The sequence below is a fragment of the Eleutherodactylus coqui genome, chromosome 3, assembly GCF_035609145.1.
Source record: "Eleutherodactylus coqui strain aEleCoq1 chromosome 3, aEleCoq1.hap1, whole genome shotgun sequence".
Taxonomy (NCBI): domain Eukaryota; kingdom Metazoa; phylum Chordata; class Amphibia; order Anura; family Eleutherodactylidae; genus Eleutherodactylus; species Eleutherodactylus coqui.
The window spans coordinates 31,184,221-31,206,823 of NC_089839.1; the positions used below are offsets into that span (position 1 = coordinate 31,184,221).

General features: G+C 51.1%; 1 protein-coding gene across 4 annotated transcripts; it reads left to right on the top strand.

Annotated features, from left to right (window-relative positions):
• Positions 1-4,075: 4,075 nt before the first annotated feature.
• Positions 4,076-21,678, top strand: SRF (serum response factor). Of its 4 annotated transcripts, none has more exons than XM_066595433.1 (7): positions 4,076-4,683; positions 11,103-11,369; positions 15,344-15,602; positions 15,685-15,804; positions 15,892-16,074; positions 16,221-16,297; positions 16,384-21,678. In XM_066595433.1, the coding sequence occupies exons 1-7, from the start codon at positions 4,240-4,242 to the stop codon at positions 16,477-16,479; spliced, it is 1,446 nt and encodes a 481-aa protein (XP_066451530.1). In that variant the 5' UTR covers positions 4,076-4,239; the 3' UTR covers positions 16,480-21,678. The 4 variants fall into 4 exon arrangements, with proteins under 4 accessions (XP_066451530.1, XP_066451532.1, XP_066451533.1 ...); XM_066595435.1 differs by having other exon boundaries at positions 15,688-15,804; XM_066595436.1 differs by having other exon boundaries at positions 4,077-4,683; positions 15,374-15,602.
• Positions 21,679-22,603: the final 925 nt, after the last annotated feature.

Consider the following 22,603-nt stretch of genomic DNA (forward strand, 5'->3'; position numbering starts at 1 on the left):
CCTAGGAATATAACAAGGGGTGCTCTCCACATCTAGAGGAAAGAAGCTTTCTTCACAAACAGGGGGTTCTTTACTGTAAGAGCAGTAAGATTCTGGAACGCTCTGCCTAAGGATGCGGTGATGGTGAACTCGTTAAAAGAATAGAAGAGGGGTCTGGACGTCTTTCTTTAGTATAACAATATTACATGTTATAGTCACTGATTACTTAAGACAATCGGTGACCCAGGGATTTTTTCTGATCACCAGATTTGGAGTCAAGAATTTTTTTTCCCTAAAATGGGGAAAATTAGCTTCTACCTCATTGTGGTTTTTTGCCTTCCTCTGAATCAACAGTGCAGAATAATTGGCTGAACTGGATGGACAGAGATCTTTTTTCAACCTTACATACTATGGTATACATTCATGGGAAGAATAACAAAGGAACAGCAGAGCACAGTTATAAGAGCAGATGCTCCAGAATTGTTATATTATATGGAATACAAGATATGTCGAGAGTAGTGACAGGTCGTCTTTAATTTCTTGTCTGCATTCAGGCTACCAATAGCATCACAAAAGCAACTTGCTAAGATTTTTTTTTGTAGATGAGCTGTAAGCTCCTCTATTATAAGTGTGTGACAGGAGCTCTGTGATTATCATCAGTAACTGTATCAGGGTAACTTTGATAGTGTCAGTGTCCCTCTATAGGTAGTTTCTGTGGTAGACTCCATGTAATAGCACGACACAGACTGAGATACTGACTAGAAACTGAACACATAAACCCAAGTAGATTTGAACTGATCAGAATCGAGATCACCAGACCATCTGAGTAGAGAGAAGCCAGGAGTTTCAAACAGGAAGGAATAACTAACCGATGTAATAATACGGTAGCTCAGTTACTGTATATATACTGAGGAACCAATGAAAAAGAAATTCATCGGAACGGCTTTTTAAATATTCCAGGCTTCTGCAATGTGTTGCTGCTTATAGCGCAAACCATGTGCATTTACATCCAGCATTCCCTGTGTGATTCTAGTGTTGCGGTGGTGCTGGGATTGCTGCCTTGCTGACAAGTCTGGTGCTGGTTTTGGGGATGGTTCTACATCATCTGGCTCAGTGGGTGTGGTATTAGGTGTGACATGCTGAGTCCCAACTGTGGGTAATTAGCATGGCTATTTAACCTAGCTGGTTACTGAGCTGAACTGCTGTTGATTGTCAGTCTCTCCCTGGCTGAGCTTGCATTCAAAGCGTGGTCCTGGATTGCTCAGTTACCTACAGCATCTCAAAGCTAAGTGCTGCGTTTGTTTTCTTTTCAGTTTTGGTATTCTTGTGTTCCTTCCCTTTCCCACGTAGGGTCAACTAGGGGCTAAGCACACGGTCAGGTCCGTCCTTATCGGGACGATCGCCCAGCTTTCAGGCTCCTACCCTGAGTTTGGTTATATAGGGACAGAGTTTCCCATATATTGGTTCTATTTCTTGTTTTGTCATTTCTTCTTTTGCATTTGTGGGAGATCTGTGGGTGACAGATCCAGCGCGCCCAGGTTGGACGTGACATCTAACATATTGTTCCTAGTCTATCTTTCTTTCTTGTCACATTATTTTGTTCCTATGGTTACTTTTTAGCCTTGTAGTTTGTTTCTTTTTTCTTGTCTATATTTGCCCTTGTCTTTTTTTCCTTCTGCTCTGCTCAGTCTGGCTTTCTTTTCTCTAGGTCCTAGTGCACTCTCATTGTTTGTCAAGGTTAGGGATACTCAAGGACAGTGGTGTCTGGTGTTAGGGTGAGCTTCATTGATTAATTAAGGGAAGATTTAGGGAAAACTAGAGTTGGAACAGTTATTGTCAGTTTATTTGTTCTTCATCTGCTCTGTTATCTGACAACCAACATCCATCTGCTCCTTTATCACTACCATCACCTATATATGCCACCATCTGATTTCCATCACTGTTCTATTCCTATCATCCATTGATGAGTTCCTATTCTTGCATCTTTGTTAATTACTAGTATTGATCAGCTTCATAAAAGTTACTTATTCCACTACCTAGTTGTGACATACAGTAATTCAGCCTTACTGTAAGTCTGGGGGGCATCTGGAAGACCCGCCGCTGTATTCACAGCATAACCCAATACGTTCCCCCTGAGAAGTGTTCTCAGGGCACGGGAGGAGTTGGGTCATGCTGTGAATATAGCAGCGCAGCTTCTGGCATGCTCTATGTGACATAGTGAGTGGATCCTCCTGCTACCCGGGTTTTCCAAGCTGGGCAATATAATTCCTTGGGGCCATAGAGAGGGAAGTTACTACTTAATTGGAGGCACTATTATATAATTAAGACCACAGAGGAGGGCACTGTTACATAACTAAGGCCATAGAAGGGGACATTATTCATTAGGGCCATGGGGGGTGGGGGGGAGGTGGCGCTATTACATAATTAGAGCCACAGATGGGGACATTATTACATAATTACGGCCCTAGACAGAGCACTATTGCATTATTAGGGCACAGAGGGAGACATTATTATTTAATTGGGGCCATAGAGGGGGCACTATTACTTTGCAGGGCCACAATATTATATTATGGGGGTCACTATTACATAATTAGGACACAGATGGGGACATTACTACATTGATAGGGTCACAGATGGGGCTTTATTGCATCATTAGGGCACAGAGGGAGACATTATTATTTAATTGGGGCCATAGAGGGGGCACTATTACTTTGCGGGGCCACAATATTATATTATCGGGGGCACTATTATATAATTGGGACACGAATGGGGATATTACATTAATAGGGCCACAGATGGGGCACTACTGCATAACTGGGGCACAGAGGGAGACATTATTATTTAATTGGGGCCATAGAGGGGGCACTATTACTTTGCGGGGCCACAATATTATATTATGGGGGGCACTATTATATAATTGGGACACGAATGGGGATATTATTACATTAATAGGGCCACAGATGGGGCACTACTGCATAACTGGGGCACAGAGGGAGACATTATTATTTAATTGGGGGCACTATTACTTTGTAGGGCCACAATATTACATTATGGGGGGCACGATTACATAATTAGGACACAGATGGGGACATTACTACATTAATAGGGCCACAGATGGGGCATTATTGCATAATTGAGGCACGGAGAGAGACATTATTATTTATTTTGGGTCACATAGGGGGCACTATTACTTTGCGGGGCCACAATATTACAAAATGGGACCACAGAGGTGGCACTAGTACTTTGAGGGGTGGGGGTACTGAAAGGTATATTTGTCAGTAGCAGGACAGTGAAAGATGAGTCAAGGCAGTGTGGGCTTAGAGAAGAAAAATGGACAACTCTGGAAAAGATGCCCTGATCACTGGAGGTAACTGCACTGTAATCACTATCACTGTAGAGCTGGTATTTATTCTATGGCAGCTGCATTATCTGCTGAGCCGGCCATTCTATACTCGTTTTATAGAATATAGATTTAGTTTTTTTGTGAGGGAGGGTTAACTGGTGGAATAACAGAGGTAAAAAAAACCTCACATGTGTTAAGCCACGCCCACAGACCACGCCCCTTTAGCTTGACTGGTATTTTTTTGGTGAAAAAGGCGGCAACCCAAGTGATATACAGAACCCTACAACTGTGATACAGGTAATTGTGTGCAATGAGGTGCCCTAGGCAGGAGTAGCAGGCTCGTGGGGGGCCCCTGACTGGGGCCGGTGTTTGGGGGCCCCGCTTGTGGGCAGTGAGGGGCGGGGCCTAGAAGTTTCCCTCAGGTCGGCCCCTGTCACATTTGGCGTCCTGCCGCCCGCCGGTCTCTTGGCTCTGTGACGTCATGCAAGGCACCGATAAGCCCGCCTTCTTCCGACAGCCGTCCAATCAGAGGTTTGCTTTGTCCGGGTTTCAGCCAATGAGCATGTGGAGCGGTGACTCACCATATAAGGAAAGGCTTTTCCATAAAAGGAAACATTGAATCGCTTTATATGGCTGAAAATAGTTCTTCAGCGGTGAGCGGGATCCGTGCGCCTCGGCCTCTGCAGTCAGGCAAGGGGAAATAGTCTCGGCTGGAGCGGAAGGATTCGCTGTCACTGGTCCGTGCGCCGCTTGTGATTGGTTGAGGCGCGGTTTCGCGGGGAAGCCGGACTAAAGCTGCAGAGCCCGGGACAGCGGCGGAGCCGGGGCCACAGCACGGAGCCTCCGCAGCAGCAGCCCGGCGCGTTGCGGGAATTGATGGGCGCAGGGACCGTCCGCAGCCGTCGGTGAGCGGGGGCATGCTTCCCAGCCAGGCCGGGGCCTCCCCGGGGAACGGTTCGTCTCTAGGCCGGAACCCCGGGATGGCGCTGCCTCGTAGAGCCGGGAACGGAGGCTCTCCGGGCCGGGGGAGGCCGCAAGGAGGTCCCCGCTATGAGATGACGCCGGGCAGCGGAGTGGTGTACAGCGGCAGTGAGGCCACCTCGGACTCCGGGGACGACGACGAGTCTCCAGCCGTGTCCCGGGGGGTGAAGCGCGGACTGACAGAGCTGGAGCTCGGGGTGCCGGAGCCGGGGGGCCCCGGGGCTGTTGCCGGAGGATATCCCGGGGGCAGCGGGGGGGTGTCGGGGGCCAAACCCGGCAAGAAGACCCGCGGCCGAGTCAAGATCAAGATGGAGTTCATCGATAACAAACTGCGGAGGTACACGACGTTCAGCAAGAGGAAGACCGGCATCATGAAGAAGGTGGGGGGCGCTAATGTACTGGTGGGGGGCTCTAATGTACTGGTGGGGGGCTCTAATGTACTGGTGGGGGGCTCTAATGTACTGGTGGGGGGCTCTAATGTACTGGTGGGGGGCTCTAATGTACTGGTGGGGGGCGCTGACTCTGGGGGGCTCTAATGTACAGGTGGGGGGCTCTAACATACTAGTGGGGGGTGCTGACTCTGGGGCGCTGGTGGTGGGGGGCACTAACGTGCTGACTCTGGGGGGCGCTAATGTACTGGTGGGGGGCTGACTTGGGGCTCTAACATACTAGTGGGGGGTGCTGACTCTGGGGGGCTGATATACTGGTGGGGGTGCTGATTCTGGGGGGTCTGGTTGTGGGCGTGCTACCAGAGATGGGGGGTACCGACTGGGGGGCTAGTGGGGGTTGCTGACTCTGGGGGGCTGGTTGTGGTGGGGCGCTGACCTGGGGCTCTAACATACTAGTGGGGGGTGCTGATTCTGGGGGTCTGGTTGTGGGGGTACTGACTGGGGGGCTAGTGGGGGTTGCTTACTCTGAGGGGTTGGGTGCTTACATACTGATAGGGGGGGGGTGGTCTGGTGCTGGGGGCTCTAATATACTGATGGGGTGTTAACATACTGGGGGGGTGCTCTAACATAGAGGGGGGGGGGGTGCTGACTCTGGGGGGCTAGTGGCGTGTGCTGTCCCGCGGCTCTAACATAGGGGAGGGGGGGGGGCTGACTGGGGGGGTTAGTGGTGGGGGGGTGCTAACATTCTGATCGGGGGGGGGCTCTGACTTTTAGGGGGGGGGTCTAGGGATAGGGGGCTCTAACATGGTGATTGGGAGCCCTTCCTTGTGGTGTTGGTCCCTGACTCTTGGGGTGTGGGGCTCTAACATAGGGATGGGGTCTCTGTGTCTGATGGGTGGGGGGCTCCGACTGTGGAGTGTTTAACATGGGGATAGTGAGCTCTTACTCTGGGGGTGGCTCTAACGTGGTGATGGGGGTCTCTAACACTAGGGACCCCCAGCAGTTGTGGGGTTTACACTGCAGAGACTGGCGGTGGTTGCACTCGTGGGGTCGGAGGCTGCTGTTGGCTTCAGGCTTGATGATGGGGTGGTTCCATCTCCTGTCAGATCCACATAAGTTACTCTGGAAGCCCTGATGGCTGTCGGCCGACCCTTGCACAGTAACCCCTCTGACGCTTGCAGTGGGCTGTACTGTTGTTGTTGACGTCCTCCCCTCTTAGTCGTGACCGTCATCCTATATAGCATTCAGAGCTGTGGAGGTTGCTGGACCCTGTGACCAGTGCGAGGGGACATCTCTGGGCGCACGGAGCGACAGCTGGGGTCCTCATGATCACGGACCGCCCCATGTGTTCTCATGGACCGCCGCTGAAGCTTCAGAGTCAGCCAGTAGTGCCACAATAAAGCCTGCACAGTTCTGGCCAGCGATGTCATGTGGCTACTTGTGGTCATGTGACTGTCCCTACGCAGGTGACATGTGGAGTGACCTCAAGATAAAAGATCAGTGCAGCATCAATGCCACTATGTCCTCGTCCCAAATATGTCCAGGCTCGACCCCTGAAGAACCGCGTGTATTGTGGGATCATCACTGATGTAACATCTCACCCTATGAGGAAGCTTGAGAAATGCAGCATGTCCGCCGCGGGCCTGCAGGGCATTACTAATGTAATTGTTTTGGGTTGGGCCTGGACCTGCGCTGTTTAAGTAAAAGGATTGACATTAGAAGGTCCTGTAGATGTCAGCCATTGGTGACCTGCTGTGGCCTGTCCTGTTGGTGAAGGCCCTGTAGATGTCAGCCACTGGTGACCTGCTGTGGCCTGTCCTGTTGGTGAAGGCCCTGTAGATGTCAGCCACTGGTGACCTGCTGTGGCCTGTCCTGTTGGTGAAGGCCCTGTAGATGTCAGCCACTGGTGACCTGCTGTGGCCTGTCCTGTTGGTGAAGGTCCTGTAGATGTCAGCCACTGGTGACCTGCTGTGGCCTGTCCTGTTGGTGAAGGTCCTGTAGATGTCTGTCTTTGGTGACCTTTGCTGTCATGGCCTGTCCTGTTGGTGAAGGTCTTGTAGGAGACTCTCATTGGGGATCTCCTGCTACATCATGACTTTTTATCAATGCTAAAATACTAAAATCTCTTTGTGACAATGTAGGGGTAAATCGGTGGTCAGCAGCTCCTGCTGGGATGGTCAGTGTGGTCTCGGGTACTGGGGTCAGCAGTGCTGGGTATAGTTTCTATGTTGTGGGCATGGGAACAGCCACTGGATGGTCATTCTGGTGGGCACCGTGGTTTTGGGGAGTAGGATCAGCCATAGATCAGCAGTGGTGGGTACAGTATCTGTGGTCAGGCTCTTGTGCTCACTGGTCTCTGGTATGGGATCAGTCCTGGATGATTAGTGGAGGTGGGTACAACACTTATGGTTGTGCTCTGGTGGGTATTGTGGTCTTGGGTAGTGGTGTGAGCCCTAGAGGGTCATTGGAGTGGTCTGACTTGGTCGTTAGTATGGGCTTGGGTAGTTGGAACACTTCTACGTAGTCAGTAGAGGTGGGTACAATATCTATAGTCAGGCTCTAGTGGTCTCAGTGCGTCAGTCTTGCGTGGTCAATGGTAAAGGGTATAGTACTTATGGTCAGGCTCTGGTGACTTGTGTGGTCTCAGGTAGTAGGATTGGTTCAGGATGGTCAGCAGTAGTGGGTACAGTAGCTATGGTCAGGATCTAGTGACTCGTGTGGTCTCGGGTAGTAGGATTGGTTCAGGATGGTCAGCAGCAGTAGTGGGTACAGTAGCTATGGTCAGGCTCTGGCAACTCGTGTGGTCTCGGGTAGTAGGATTGGTTCAGGAGGGTCAGCAGTGGTGGGTACAGTAGCTATGGTCAGGCCCTAGTGACTCGTGTGGTCTCGGGTAATAGGATTGGTTCAGGAGGGTCAGCAGTGGTGGGTACAGTAGCTATGGTCAGGCCCTAGTGACTCGTGTGGTCTCGGGTGGTAGGATTGGTTCAGGATGGTCAGCAGTAGTGGGTACAGTAGCTATGGTCAGGCCCTAGTGACTCGTGTGGTCTCAGGTAGTCGGATTGGTTCAGGATGGTCAGCAGTAGTGGGTACAGTAGCTATGGTCAGGATCTAGTGACTCGTGTGGTCTCGGGTAGTAGGATTGGTTCAGGATGGTCAGCAGCAGCAGTAGTGGGTACAGTAGCTATGGTCAGGCTCTGGCGACTCGTGTGGTCTCGGGTAGTAGGATTGGTTCAGGATGGTCAGCAGTAGTGGGTACAGTAGCTATGGTCAGGCCCTAGTGACTCGTGTGGTCTCGGGTAGTCGGATTGGTTCAGGATGGTCAGCAGTAGTGGGTACAGTAGCTATGGTCAGGCCCTAGCGACTCGTGTGGTCTCTGGTAGTAGGATTGGTTCAGGATGGTCAGCAGTAGTGGGTACAGTAGCTATGGTCAGGCTCTGGCGACCAGTAGAGTCAGTGCTGACCAGTCTGGTCCCTGTTGGTGTGTGGGGTCTGCGCTGCTCTTTCCTGATATCTTGCGGCTCTGTACTAGATTTAGGGGGGCTCCCGGAAGGGATCAGTGTGCGCTGTCAGAACCGCAGAAGACCACAGAGTGGCAGTATTGATTGACAGCAGTGGACTTCTACATGAACCTACGTGTGCCGTATACAGCCCTGCGCCATCCCTTCTCCTCTGGGTACATATCTCTGTAGTAAAGCGTTTTGGGGAACTTCATTTGTCAGCTTTTTTATACATAAATTGTGACCTATTCACCTCTTCTGCATGTGCTGTGTGTAAGATGGTCCATCGCTCTCTGTTATCAGCCTTGTCTGGCAGGGCAGAAGCTGATTGTAGTCCCCAAATATCACTACTCTGTTGCTTATCTCCAGTGCGGAGACCCTCCAGAGATGGTCAGCTGGCTGCGGTCGTGAGATAAATCAGCGTTTGGAGCTGGCATTGCTGATTTCCACGAAAATCCCAGATGAAATGGCGCACCATGCTCCGTAAAACGGACTCCATTGTAACCAGCGGGCTCCATTAGGCGCTGCCGTTAGACGAATGTGTGCGGTCAGCGGATTCCGTTTTCCTGTTGCCGTCGCACTAGTCTGAAAGAAGCCTCACTGTCTTTACGTGTTTATTTTTTTAAGATCTCCCAGATCTGCTGATGCGGTCGGATTGTACGTCGGATCGCGCAAATATAAAATCAGTCATCCGCTTTCTAAACAAAACGCATTTCTGTTTATGGCCAGCGTAAAGGGGCTGAAATGAAATAAATGGCGCGGCACCGCGCATGCCAAGTGTCCAGCTAGTCCGCAGTAAAGAGAAGAGGGGGGGCGCAGGACCCACGTTCTTGGGAGCAGTGAACGGTTTCAGTAGTCACCCCCTTCCCATTCCCAATCTGATCAGACTTATCACCTATCCTAAGGATACGCGGTACAAGGTAATTTTGGTACAACCCCTTTAACAATATGTATGTTTGGGTTTGTTTTTTTAAATTCAATGTCCGATCCTTCCATTTCTGCAGAGGACTTCTCAGCAGTCCTTTCATCACAGGCAGGATAATTGAGTATCCACCATTCACAATAGGTGATGTCACAGCTCACCACCTCTCCATCCCTGCATTGGTCTCAGAGCATGCCCACAACACTCTTCCATAGAAGTCTACGGGTCATAGTCACAGCTCGCCTCCTCCCCCTCCTTACTCGGTTCGCAGCTCACTCCTATTGAAGCCAGTGAATTATCGCCAGGCTACAGGTTCCTATTGCCCATGAGGTCTGCAGTAAAGCATCTCTAAATGTTGCTTACTCCCCCCCCCCCCCCCCCCCCCCCCCCCCCTCCATCCCTAGACAATCGGAAAACAAAAACAGATTAGGAAGGATTTGGTAATAGTCTAGGTGCCGCCTTCCCTTTAAGGCCTCGGTTATGGTCGTTCTGCTCGGTCCTCATTCGTCTGTTCCACTGATGTCCGTTTGTGCCTCAATTCAATTCATGTTGGGCTGCCGGGGGAGGGGGCGATATTGGCCATCCTGGGTTTGCGGAGGACTGAACAATTGCTTTTAACACGAAACAACCGGCAAATGATTGTTATGCCAACATAAAATGAGCGAAGAACGATAAGCGAACAAAGTACCGTTCAATCGGCGCCCGCGCTGACCGGTTATCGTTCAATCGGCGCCAGCGCTGACCGGTTATCGTTCAATCGGCGCCCGCGCTGACCGGTTATCGTTCAATCGGCGCCCGCGCTGACCGGTTATCGTTCAGCCGGCGCCCGCGCTGACCGGTCATCGTTCAATCGGCGCCCGCGCTGACCGGTTATCGTTCAGCCGGCGCCCGCGCTGACTGGTTATCGTTCAGTTCCGCACGATCCAACGATAATGGCTTTGTGTAAAGCACCCCCACGCGGCGGCTTCAGCTAGCGCTACGGACCGATCTTGGCTTTGGAGGGGTTTGCTGTCCGTTCCTCTCCGGTGACCCCTGACCTTATATCCTCCTGTGTGATAATGTATAAAGCTGCTTTTAGACTGAACAGTTCGAGAAGTCGCTGAAATGGGCAAAAGCGAGCGGTGATGTCCGGTGTATATATGACGGCCGGTAATCGTCATTCGGCCGTTCTATGTAGAATAATAATCATCGTTCGCTTATCGTTCGGTTTAATCGGCGCTCGTTCAGTCGTTCTCATTTGCTTGTCGTGTGAGCGAGTCAACGATGTATCTGCCGGTATAACCCGAGCGGACGGGTTCACAGAAGGATTGTAACTCTGCCGACGTTTTAGAACTTCCGATCCTGCGGGTTGTCATCCCTCTTATTTAGAGGCCAGTGTTTCATTGCGGATTCCGGCGCGGGCGCCCGCCTCGAGTCCACAGCAAATCCTGACCTAGCATGCTGTGGGAAAGCAGCTTTTCCTCCCCACGTGCGTAAATCAATTGCGGTTTTTTTTTTTTTCCCCCTTCGTCCTGCTCGCGGAGGGGGGGAATCGTAGCATGCTCTTTTTCTAGGTGGACTCCGTGTGGACAGCTTACATCGAAGTCAATGGTAGCGGTCTGACCTGCGACACTTCTACAATCATCGTTGTGGAAAGGCTGCAGGATCCACGTCATCGCCTCGCGACGGCGTGGCATAATCTGTACTGCGCTGACGTGACGGCCGGCGCATCCACAGTACCTCCTGACAAGACCTAACAATGAGATGAGCGGCAGGAAGGAGATGGCATCTGGGTAGGGAGGTACTTCTAGGGTTCAGTCCTCTGCTAGAGTGGTGGTCTCCAGCTGTTGTGGGACTACAACTCCCAGCATGCAGCCAATAGCTGGAGAGCTGCGACCTCACATGCAGGGGCTTCTGGGGGTCTGCAGAATCTTCTCATAGGGTGGGATGTGGTCCCTGTGTTTATTTTGGTCTTGTGCCCCATCATTAACCCTTCCCTTCTCTCCCTGCAGGCGTATGAGCTGTCCACACTGACGGGGACGCAGGTCCTGCTGCTGGTGGCCAGTGAGACCGGACACGTCTACACGTTTGCCACAAGGAAGCTTCAGCCAATGATCACCAGCGAGACGGGGAAAGCGTTAATACAGACTTGTCTGAACTCTCCAGACTCTCCCCCTCGCTCGGACCCCTCCACCGACCAGCGGATGAGCGCCACTGGCTTCGAAGAGACTGACCTCACCTACCAAGTGTCCGAGTCCGACAGCAGTGGAGAAACCAAGGTGAGCCTGCTGAAATGAGATGACGGGTGGGCAACGGAATGGTGGAAGTACAGGGGTGGGTGGTCTGTAGAAGGTATAATGGAAGAAGGCATCGAGGAGGTGGTCTGTGCCTTCTGCTATAGGTGGGAGGTCTGTGCTACCCACTTTGGTGATTTGAGGGGATGTAATGGAAGGGAGGTTGTCGGTGCGCTCTGCTTTTGAGGGAAGAATAATGGAAGGTATTGAAGAGGTGGTCTGTGCCCTCTGCTACGGGGGTATAATGGAAGGCGGCATCGGGAAGGTGGTCTGTGCCCTCAGAACTGCAGTGTATTGGGGGGATAAACTCTTACTGAGATGATGGTTCTCTATAGATGCGTTGGAGCAGTTTCTGTAATAGGAGCGTGGACTGGAGAATCTGGTGAGATTTAATGGTAATGCTGGACCTCCCTGCTCCCCGCAGTGCCGGCCTGGGGTCTGCTGGGTCCCCCCGCGGTGCCGGCCTGGGGTCTGCTGGGTCCCTCCGCTCCCTACTGTCTCCTCCTGGGATGACACTAACTACTGCTTCCCTACAGTCAAGGCACAATGATGGGCACCACTGTTCCTGGTGATTCTTCACAGGCCCCTGGCATATGACAACTGCTGTTCTCTATCAGGAGCTTTTCTATATGTTTGTTACACAGCCTGCGCTGTAGAAGCTGTTGACCACAGGAGCTGACAATCATAAGTGCTTGGCTGATAACAGGGAGCACTAGTATGTGCTGGGATGTGAGTCTTACTGGAATGCTTTCTTGTGTATTGGCTCGGTGATGTACATGACAGGCGGCGTCTTGTGGTCAGCGTCCCCTCCATGTGACTGGTAAAAAAAAATGGTGAGGGAACAGACAAGGGACAGGTGTTCCTCCCCTCCCTCCTCCTGTCAGCACACAGCTGCGCTCCGTCTCTCTCACTTCTCATTGATAAAATTGTGATTCTTCCTCGGTGGCCTTATAAGGAGCAGGAGAGCGCTGCTGGCAGGACCCCGCATTCCTTATAAGACGCAGCTGTCTCTGTATGGGAGGGGGAGGGTCTGCGGGAACAAACACTACACCAGGGGAGGTGGAGATCTGCTGCCGGCCTGTGGGGTGTGCAGGAACTAATACTACAGCGGGGAAGGTGGAGATCTGCTGCCGGCCTGTGGGGTGTGCAGGAACTAATACTACAGCGGGGAAGGTGGAGATCTGCTGCCGGCCTGGGGGGTGTGCAGGAACTAGTACTACACCAGGGGAGGTGGAGATCTGCTGCCGGACTGGGGGGTGTGCAAGAACTAGTACTACACCAGGGGAGGTGGAGATCTGCTGCCGGACTGGGGGGTGTGCAGGAACTAGTACTACACCGGGGGAGGTGGAGATCTGCTGCCGGACTGGGGGGTGTGCAAGAACTAGTACTACACCAGGGGAGGTGGAGATCTGCTGCCGGACTGGGGGGTGTGCAGGAACTAGTACTACACCGGGGGAGGTGGAGATCTGCTGCCGGACTGGGGGGTGTGCAAGAACTAGTACTACACCGGGGGAGGTGGAGATCTGCTGCCGGACTGGGGGGTGTGCAAGAACTAGTACTACACTGGGGGAGGTGGAGATCTGCTGCCGGACTGGGGGGTGTGCAAGAACTAGTACTACACCGGGGGAGGTGGAGATCTGCTGCCGGACTGGGGGGTGTGCAAGAACTAGTACTACACCGGGGGAGGTGGAGATCTGCTGCCAGACTGGGGAGTGGGCAGGAACTAGTACTACACCGGGGGAGGTGGAGATCTGCTGCCGGACTGGGGGGTGTGCAGGAACTAGTACTACACCGGGGGAGGTGGAGATCTGCTGCCAGACTGGGGAGTGGGCAGGAACTAGTACTACACCAGGGGAGGTGGAGATCTGCTGCCGGACTGGGGTGTGTGCAGGAACTAGTAGTACACCGAGGGGGGGGGGGTGGAGTTCTGCGGGGACTAGTAGTACATCGGGGGGGAGGTGGAGATCTGTGGGGACTAGTAGTACATCGGGGGGAAGGTAGAGTTCTGCGGGCACTAGTAGTACATCGGGGGAGGTGGAGTTCTGCAGTCGGGCTGGAGGGGGTGTGCAGGAACTAGTACTATACTGGGTGAGTCTTCATATCTACTTGCAATAGAGTTGGGACAGGGCCACCTTGTGAATGGTGGGAAAGTTATTGGGGTCTTAAGACACTGGATGAAACTATGTAATATATAGCGTTGTGCTTCATGCTACGATGCCTGTACCTCTGACCAGTCACTGTGATGCACTGTGCCCCCTACTGGCCTACCTGTACTCTGATCAGTCACTACTATGCATTGTGCCCCCTACTGGCCTACCTGTACTCTGATCAGTCACTACTATGCATTGTGCCCCCTACTGGCCTGAATGTACCTCCGACCAGTTACTAGGGCGCACTCTGCTACCTACTGCCCTGCCTGTACCCCGACCAGTCACTACTATGGACTGTGCCCCATACTGGCCCACCTGTAGCACCGAACAGTCACTACAACACACAGTGCCTTCAACTGTCCTAGCTGCACACTCCTGACCAGAAACTAGGAGGCGCTGTGCTCTCTACTGCCCTGCCTGTACCCCGATCAGACACTAAGACATATGGTGCTCCCTATTTGCCTTACTAAGATTCTGGACAGTCTCTAGGTCTCACTCAGCCCCCTACTGCCCTGCCATTATCTCTGACCAGTCACTAGTATGCCCTGTGCCCCCTACTGCCTGACTGTACCCCAACTGGTTTCCTCTCCCCCGACTGTGATGTGGCCTCATGCCGGTGGGTCGGGTGACAGTCTGGGGGTCTCACATTACAGGCATGAGTTTATTCCTGGTGCGTTTCACAGAAGCAACTAGTTGACTACTATCGCCCTGATACACAGCAGTAGGTAGCAGTCTGGCTTGGCACACCGTTAGGAGGGCACACATTGGTCTTCTCCCCTTTGAGGCACGCCTCGGTTATCGCCTGTTGTGGCTCCACCCATGTAATTGGGCAGTTCTTGCTCTGGTTTTCACATAATGACCCTTGCCAGCTGTTCTGGGGTGTGAAGACCTCGCTGTGCTACAGGGTGGTGTTGACTGTCGTTCTTGATGTCCCCTGACATGATGCGGCTTTGTTCCCCTCATGTTATATTTTTAGTATGTGACCTTGTCAGGTCGCTGTGGCATGTGATGGGTGGGCTGTGGGGGCGTCCCGGACACTGACCAGACAGAAGACCTCCACCCGTCCACTGTTGCTGCAGCTGTCCTCACCCCAGCAGTCCCTACCAGCTGCTCTCCATGGAGAAGAGAGCCCTTCCAGATGTCTCTTCATACTCGCAGATCATCCTCATGCAAAAGTATTGGCGCCCTTTACACTCAAGTCTGGGCAGCAATAAGTACAACCAAATTCTCCTCCCCACCCCCCCTTCGCCCATCACCCCTTTACTGGGTACAAATCCCGAACTGACGGTGTGACCGCCAGACTGAGAGCGTCCGACAACTTCTGTGTGTTCCAAACCATGCAGAAAAACTCCCAATGTATCTGAACTGCAAGAACTTTCTCCATAGTTTGTGTCACCCCCTACAATAAGTGCTCTTTATCCTTGCAGCACCCCCACAGGATCTATTAGGCATTACAGTTTTCATCCTGTCTGTTTGGGTGCTTTGGTGGGTTTTGATGTTTTCAGTACTGGGTTCTAGTCGGTGTGGCAGGGGGGTAGGAACAACCCTGAAGGGTCTCTGCTGTGGGACTGAGCTGTAGTACTAAACATGGATCAGATGGGCGCTGGGCAGGAGTGAGGGAGCCTTCTGCTATATAATGTGGTAGTGATTGGTTATCTGGGGGTACGTCTGAGATCTTTGAGACGTTTCCCGGTATTGGTCTACCACTATAATAGCTGGCACTGCAGTCACTTCTCCTTTCTCCCAGGAGACCCTTCCCAATGGCGTTCAACCCTGGGAGGGGGCACATACTATTAATTGGCGCTGCAGTCGTTTTTTTTTTCTCCTTCTCTTTCCCAGGATTCTTTGAAGCCGTCGTTCACGGTGTCCAACCTTCCTGGCACTTCCAGCATCCAGACTGCCCCCACCACATCCACCTCCATGCAGGTCACTAGCGGGCACTCCTTCCCCATCACAAACTACCTGGCACCTGTCACCAGTGCCAATGGAACCATCCTGAAAACTGAGGGGGGAGCCATGAGTTCAGGGGGTCTCATGCAGCTCCCCACAGGCTTCACACTGATGTCTGGTAAGTCTTCTGCCCCAGAGCTGGCCATCACAACCCCCCTCCCTGTTGTGAAGGTTGTAAAATATTGTAATCTCCTCTCCAGCAGGGGGTGCTGTCACTCAGCAGGTCCCAGTTCAGACAATCCAGGTGCACCCAGCCACCCAGGCGTCTCCATCCAGTGACAGCAGCTCTGACCTGGTCCAGACGTCATCGAGTGGAACAGGTGAGCTGTGTGTGTGGTGTGTTTGGGGGGTGGTGGAGGTCCTGGTATGACACCCACTGATCGTATACTACCCGTCTCTTCCATTAGTGACCCTCCCTGCTGCTATCATGACCTCCTCTGTGCCCACGACTGTCAGCGGTCACATGATGTACCCCAGCCCACACGCCGTCATGTATGCTCCCACTCAGGGTTTGGCAGATGGGAGTCTGGCAGTGCTCAATGCCTTCTCCTCGGGCCCCCCGATGCAGGTGTCCCACTCCCAGGATCAGGGTAAGACCGACTGCATGGCTGTGTATAGTGTTCACTGTGTATGGAGACCTGCCCTGACCGTGGCATATAGTACTCGTATGGGGGTGCATCTTCACATCCCACTGGTGCGTTTTCTCACACTCCCCCTTTTTTTGTTTCCTCCGCAGGTGGTGTGCAGCAGGTTTTCCTCACCGCGCCGTCCGGCACTGTCCAGATTCCCATGACTGCGGTGCAGCTTCACCAGGTTGGTCACCTGCCTTGTGCTGCCCTCTAGTGGAATAACCGTCTCAATTTTGGAGTCTGACCTGTCATTTCTGTCTTGTTCACCAGATGGCAGTCATCGGCCAGCAGTCAGGCAGCAGCAGTAACCTGACCGAGCTCCAAGTGGTCAACCTGGAGACGACGCACAACAGCAAGAACGAGTGACTGCACCTTACGGATTGCGCCGCTGCCGCACGATACAGACTGTGCCACTTATTTATTAATGATGCCTTTTCACTTTTATTTTATACTCCTCCTCCCCCGCGGATGGCTCTTGTGTGCAGCCGGCAGGGAGGGGGTCCGTGTGTTCATCCCACCCAAAGATCACAGCTCCTTCTAATAGGAGTTGCTCAGAGCTTGGCATCTAGGGGTCACTGGGGCCCCCTGTATATTGCGTGGCCCTTGGATGAGATGGCTTTTTGCACTGAACATGATGGGAGTACAGGATCACTATATACTGTTATACTGCGGGCGGAGGGGAGAAGACCCCCGGCCCAAGAAAAAAAAAATAGTTTTATTAAGGGAAAGGAGACAAATCCTTTTATTTTTCTAAGTCTGAATCCTCAGTATTTATGTAAGGAGGGGCGCAGGGGCCGGGCCGTGATCAGGAGTGCGTGCCATGGGGCCTGGCCTGTTTTAGAAGTCTGATCATGTGATCGTTTTTATCTGCTTTTATAATGAAAGGAAAAAAAAGTCAGTAATCACTTAACCCTTCCCTGGCCAGAAGCCACACCCTTTGCTATCTGCCAACAGTCCTAAGCCAGGATGGGTAAACCATTAGCTCTCCGATGTTGTGGCACTACAGCCTTTGCGTTCTAGCACCCGTCAGTATTTCTAAGCCTTTCTGATCACGTGTACTGTAATTCTGGGCACCGCCATCTTGAGGCCTCAGTCAGCTTCATCTAGCAACCTCGCCATGTCTTCCCAGTGCATTTGCTTAGGCAAAGGTCAAATCTCCCCCAACCTTCCGCCCCCACAAGGTCTGGTAATGAATCGGCTGCATGAACGCCTACGACCTGGAGCTGCATGGTGGCTGCTACCTGGAGGGTCATTAAAGGGTGTATTTACAGGGTAATGAGCATAGAGCGAGGTTGGAGTCACCATCCAACCCTGTTCTAAGTGCCTCATGCCTGAATTACATGCTTCTGATTCAAAAGTTGGAAGTGGCCGTGGCCCTTGGAAGCGCTGCAGAAATGGATCCCCTTCTCGCTGTTAGTCGCTGGTCTTCATACTGTCCAGTATTCCGCCTAGTGGTTCCTGACCCTTGAATGCAGTTTTCTTTATACTCATGGCATTTACATTGATGCGGGAGATAGAGTGGGGGTTGCGTATCCTCGTGGAGTTGAGCGCAGTGTTATAGATGCACCAGAATCTCTATGGAATGTGATTGGCTGGTCACATGAAGGTCATGCCTATGTGTGAATGTGGCTTAAAACTGCATCATCCGCCCCGTAAAATAGTTTGGCTGTAAGCGACCGTTCCTAAAATGCATTCTGAAATACGCACTAAACATCAGTCCGTGCCCTGGCAGATGTTAGATGATGTGACTGTAGACCTATCTCAGGGAAGAGACCACATTTGTAGGAACAGACAAGATCTACGACCTAGTCCGTATCAAATGGCCTTGATCTGCCCCATGCTGCAACGTATTCGGTAGGGAAGGCTGAAGTGGTGCTATGTTCGACGCTACAAGTCCTTTAGTATTAATACAGCCATGTGACTACTGCAGTTATCAACTACACTTCAGAAACTCTGTGACTGGAGGCCACGGCCCCTAAACTTTTACCCTATTCAGTCATGGCTTTGTAGGGGCTCAAGGTCGTTGAAGCCTAAAGGGGTTATCCAGTTGTGAACTATGGCCGGCCTACTATCGGCGACATCCATATTAGATTGGTGGGAGTCTGGTTCCTAGGACCTCCTTTTTTGAGCTTTTTGCCTTCCTGCACTGAGCTGATTTCTGCAGGAAGCAGACTGCTCCATTCACACTGCAGCTATGAGTTATAGTAGTGCAGGCATTGAAGTAATAAGTCTGAATTTGGCCTGTAATGCCAAGTCTGGCCACTGCAGTGAGAACAGAGCTGTCTGCTTCCTGCACAAATAAGCTCAGTGCATGAGTGCAAACGGCTCCTTGATGGCTTTTTTTTTTGTTAACGGATCCCTGCCACTCTTAATATTGATATATCATCCTTTGACTAGCCTCAGACTAGTTTATAATTGGACAACCCCCTTTAAAAGGCTATGGAAACCTTTACAAGATGTGTGTATTGATTTTTTTTTATTTATTTTTTTTTTTTTTTTATGCACAAAGCCCCTGCTGAAAAAATGATGTGCTTATTTAATTTTATAATTTTTTTTTTTTTGCATTGAGATTTCCTTCTTACACCTTTAGAAAGCACCATACTTGGTTTGCAGGCTCTGCTAGATTTCCGTTTCTGGTTCACGGCACTGATTAGCTGCTCTCCCTTATGATTACACACAAGCTCAGCTCTCCCTTTCAGAGGCTGTGTAGCATAACCCCACCCACTCAATACTACACAGCTGTCTCTACATCCTCACTCTGTAGATGCTGGTCATTAACCCTTCCCTACTGATAAGCACAGACAATTCACCGAGAGTGAATTACAGCGGTAACAGCAACTTTCTCTGATTTCCTCCACCATTTCCTCACCCCCCCCCCCCCCCCCCCCCATCACCACCACCACGTACTGTCATACACCCCTCTGTAAAAAGTGAGTGAAAAGGTCTTGAATGCACGTTCACAACAAGGGAGCAGACTGGGGGAAGAGTGGGCAGTTTACCCTGACAGAATTGGCTAAGAGTTCAGTCCTCCAGGCTGCAGTGTCTTTGAACACAATACAAGCATAGAAGCCAAACAATCAGATATTTGTAATGAACACAAATTTCAAAAAGTCTTTATTTCCAAAAACACATTAAGAAAAATGGTAAAGATGATTTCTTTGACTACTGAGTATTAGTCTAAGATGCTACACACTGCTGTAATTGGACAGTCGGAGGGGCGTGTACCGTCCTGCACACTGAGGATTCGTATGCAGCAGTAGTCAAAGAAGCTGTGTGGCCATCTTTAATCTTTAACGACTCTAAATCCACAATTGAGCCCTAAGATGCACTCCCCCCCCCCCCCCCCTCACTTCACGTGTTTTTTATTTAAGTGAATTTCACAATGTTTGGTCGCTGATGTTCTGGTTCTTTGCATGAAGCTCCTGTTGCACAGCAGTAGTTCTCTTACCAGTTCCCGCTGTCGCTGCAGTTCACGGAACCCAATTCGTTGCCTTCACCCTTTGCCAATGGGAAAACCCATACTGGGATGGGATAGTGGTTCACCGGCTCCTGACTGCCCCCTATATTCTATAAATGCCACTAGAGTGTTTTGCAAGAAAAATGCATCGCCGCCCATAAGATTTTCATATGTGAAAATTGCATGTTGTGGCAATAGGAAAAATTTTAAGAATCGCATCGGACTCGGATGAAAATCGTATCCTCAGGCGATTGTTGTTGTTTTTTTTTTGTTTTGTTTTTTTAACAGGCCCCAAAAAATAGCACATTCTGAGGGGTTTCTGTGTAGCTGAAATAATCGCTCATGTAAATCAAAGCATTTATGCCGCGTGCGGATAATTCACCCCTTTGGTGTCCTACATGGTCATGATGTTGATGATGGACAGTCCTACGTCCTGGCACTGACCATGTGTTATGGGGTGGCAGATGTACCCCTAAGAATTAGGGCTCGTTCACATAAGCGGGAGCAGAAAACGTCAAGCTCTGACTAAATGGGAATGTTCTATGACCGGCCTGTGCTGAAGGGACCCCACTGGCTGTAATTAGGGTCTGTTCGGTTTCTGGTCGGCCATACAGCATTTTGATGGACTTGACAGCTCTAGTTTGTCCTGTTGATCAGCGGAAATTGGCGATGGAGGTTCCAAGAGTTCCCACCTCTGCTGATGTGAACGGACCCTAGCTGAGGATAAGTGTCACCATCGGTCAGAACATCTATGATGTAGAACGGTCTCTTAACAAGAACCGCAGTCTGCTTGGCTATCAAGGAGAATGCCACCACTTTTCCTTGGCTACAGTTTGGAGGAAAGCATTGGTGGAAGGCACTAGTAGGGTTCATGAAAGAACCGTGATAGGACCTATGATAAAAGTGTTAACTTGAGCCAACTTCTCTCCATGGGTGCCATTAATATCGCCTTTAGTGGTCTGATGTTCAGTAGCCCCTTACCCCAATGCTATGAGTATGTTGTTATCATGGGGCATCTGCGTGGACATGGATGACAATCCTGGTACACCGTATGTAAAAATGTCTGAGTGCATGACGTTCTAGACGATTCGAGGTTTTCAGAGGTTCAGTGTAAAACTCTGGATTTGGGCCCTCCGCTCTGTTAATGGTGGGGCAACGCAGAGGGTTTAGGGTCATCTCTGGTCAGTTCAGTCTGGTGCCCTTTTAATAGGGCGATTTCAGGTTATGAATACATTAAACTCAGGTCGTTAATAGAACCGCAGCCCGGAAAGAACCTAGGGTCAGGTGTGAAGGCCCTGACCATTAGAACCCAACATGTAAAGCTACTACCATGGCAGCGGCTGCTTCCCCCTAGGAGTTTTCATACATGAGCCCCAAGACTTGCTGGTGGCCATTACATGGTTGGTGTCCAACTCCCTGCACTCACGGCATGTCTTGAGGGGTGAAGCTGACTGGGAACTTTGCTTTTTCTTTACTCCTCTTTATATTGATTGCTCTACTCTTAGGAACAGAGGGCATGACTTGAGCCCCAAATGAGGAGTGCGGAGCAGATGTGGCATCGTACATTCCCCTGAAGGACTGCGGGTGGAATGAGTCGGACATTAGCAAGAAGCCCAGAGCTAGCTCCGCAAGGATGGGAAGTGGGCTGCAGGATGTTGCCAAGATGTGTGCTGCAAGTGCTATATGCCAGGGTCACCCACTGACTACCCGCCTAGTGAGGCATTCAATGGGTTTGTCAGGGGGTAGTCTCGGCTGCCTCATCTCCCAAACATGATGTGGATGGGGTCAGGGTTACACCCCACTATCGGGCAGGGGAGGGTGTTTTTTTTGTTTTGTTTTTATTTTGCTGCTGCAGATCTCCTCAGGGGGGATGTGATGTTATGAGGTGGCTTCACTTCTCTGGCTTCTCAGTTATTACTCTGATTTCCTTTTTATTTTTTGTTGTGCTTGTGTGCAGTTTATTTTTATTGGAATTTTCTGGGGCTTCCCAGGAGAAGTTTGTGGAGTAAAACACAGTACTGTGTACATACGAGTAACGAGAATAATCCTTTTATAGAAAACAGAAAAACACAAAAAATTTCAATAATAAATGTATCATTTTGTGCACATTTCTGGGTTTCGTCTACTATGTGGCTCCATGCTGGATCTCATCCCCTCTGGGTCCGGGGTGTCTGAGTGAGTCACAGTTTTACTGTTCAATGCTGGGTGTCTGAGTGAGTTGCAGCTTAAGGCTGGGTTCACACAGAGCGGATTTGCCGCAGAAGAACTGCTTCTGCAGCAAAACCGCTTTAAGGCTGCATTCACACAGGGCCGATTTGCCGCGGTTCTGCCGCAGCAGATCCGCCCGCAGCCGCTAATCTCGGGATTAGCCAGCCATGTGGACGAGGTTTCTCAGAAACCTCGTCCACACGGGACGGCTAATCCGCTGCGGTAAATCCGGTTGAAGCTGCGGCCGCCGCAGCCGCGGTTTCAAAAGATAGAGCATGTCTGTTTTCAGTCGGTTTTTTGTTTGTTTATGTTACGGAAAAGCATGCCGTGGCTTAAACCGCGGCTGTTCTCCCGGCGGAAATTTCCGACGGGAATCTGCCGTGTGTGAACCCTGCCTAAAGGTTAATTTGGGCTTGCGGATTTTCGTGCGGAAAAATCCGCAAGCGTTTTTTCTGCAGCGCTTTTTTTTACTTTTTGCCGCGGTTTTGGCTGCGTCCATAGAGGTCTATGGACAAAAAAGTGCTGCCGAAAAGACCAAAGAATGGACATGCTGCATCTTTTAAAATCACGCCGCAGTTGCATTTCCGCACTGCGGCTGTGCGGAAAAAATCCGCCCTGTGAGAACAGCTTTTTGGCAAATCTCATTTGTGCTGCATTGCACTGGAAGCGCAGCGGTTTTGCCGCAGTGCGGATATGCAATGGCAAATCCGCCCTGTGTGAACCCAGCCTTACTGCTCCATGCTAGATCTCATCTGCTCTTAGGTGCCCGAGCAAGCCATAGCTTTACTGCTCCATGCAGGGTCTCATCTGCTCTATGGGTCCAAT

Coding starts and splice junctions, on each gene's coding strand:
- SRF (XM_066595433.1), top strand. CDS start 4,240: ATGCTTCCCAGCCAGGCCGGGGCCTCCCCGGGGAACGGTTCGTCTCTA. Junction 4,684..11,102: donor AGACCGGCATCATGAAGAAG/GTGGGGGGCGCT, acceptor CTCTCCCTGCAG/GCGTATGAGCTGTCCACACT. Junction 16,075..16,220: donor GTCCCACTCCCAGGATCAGG/GTAAGACCGACT, acceptor TTTCCTCCGCAG/GTGGTGTGCAGCAGGTTTTC.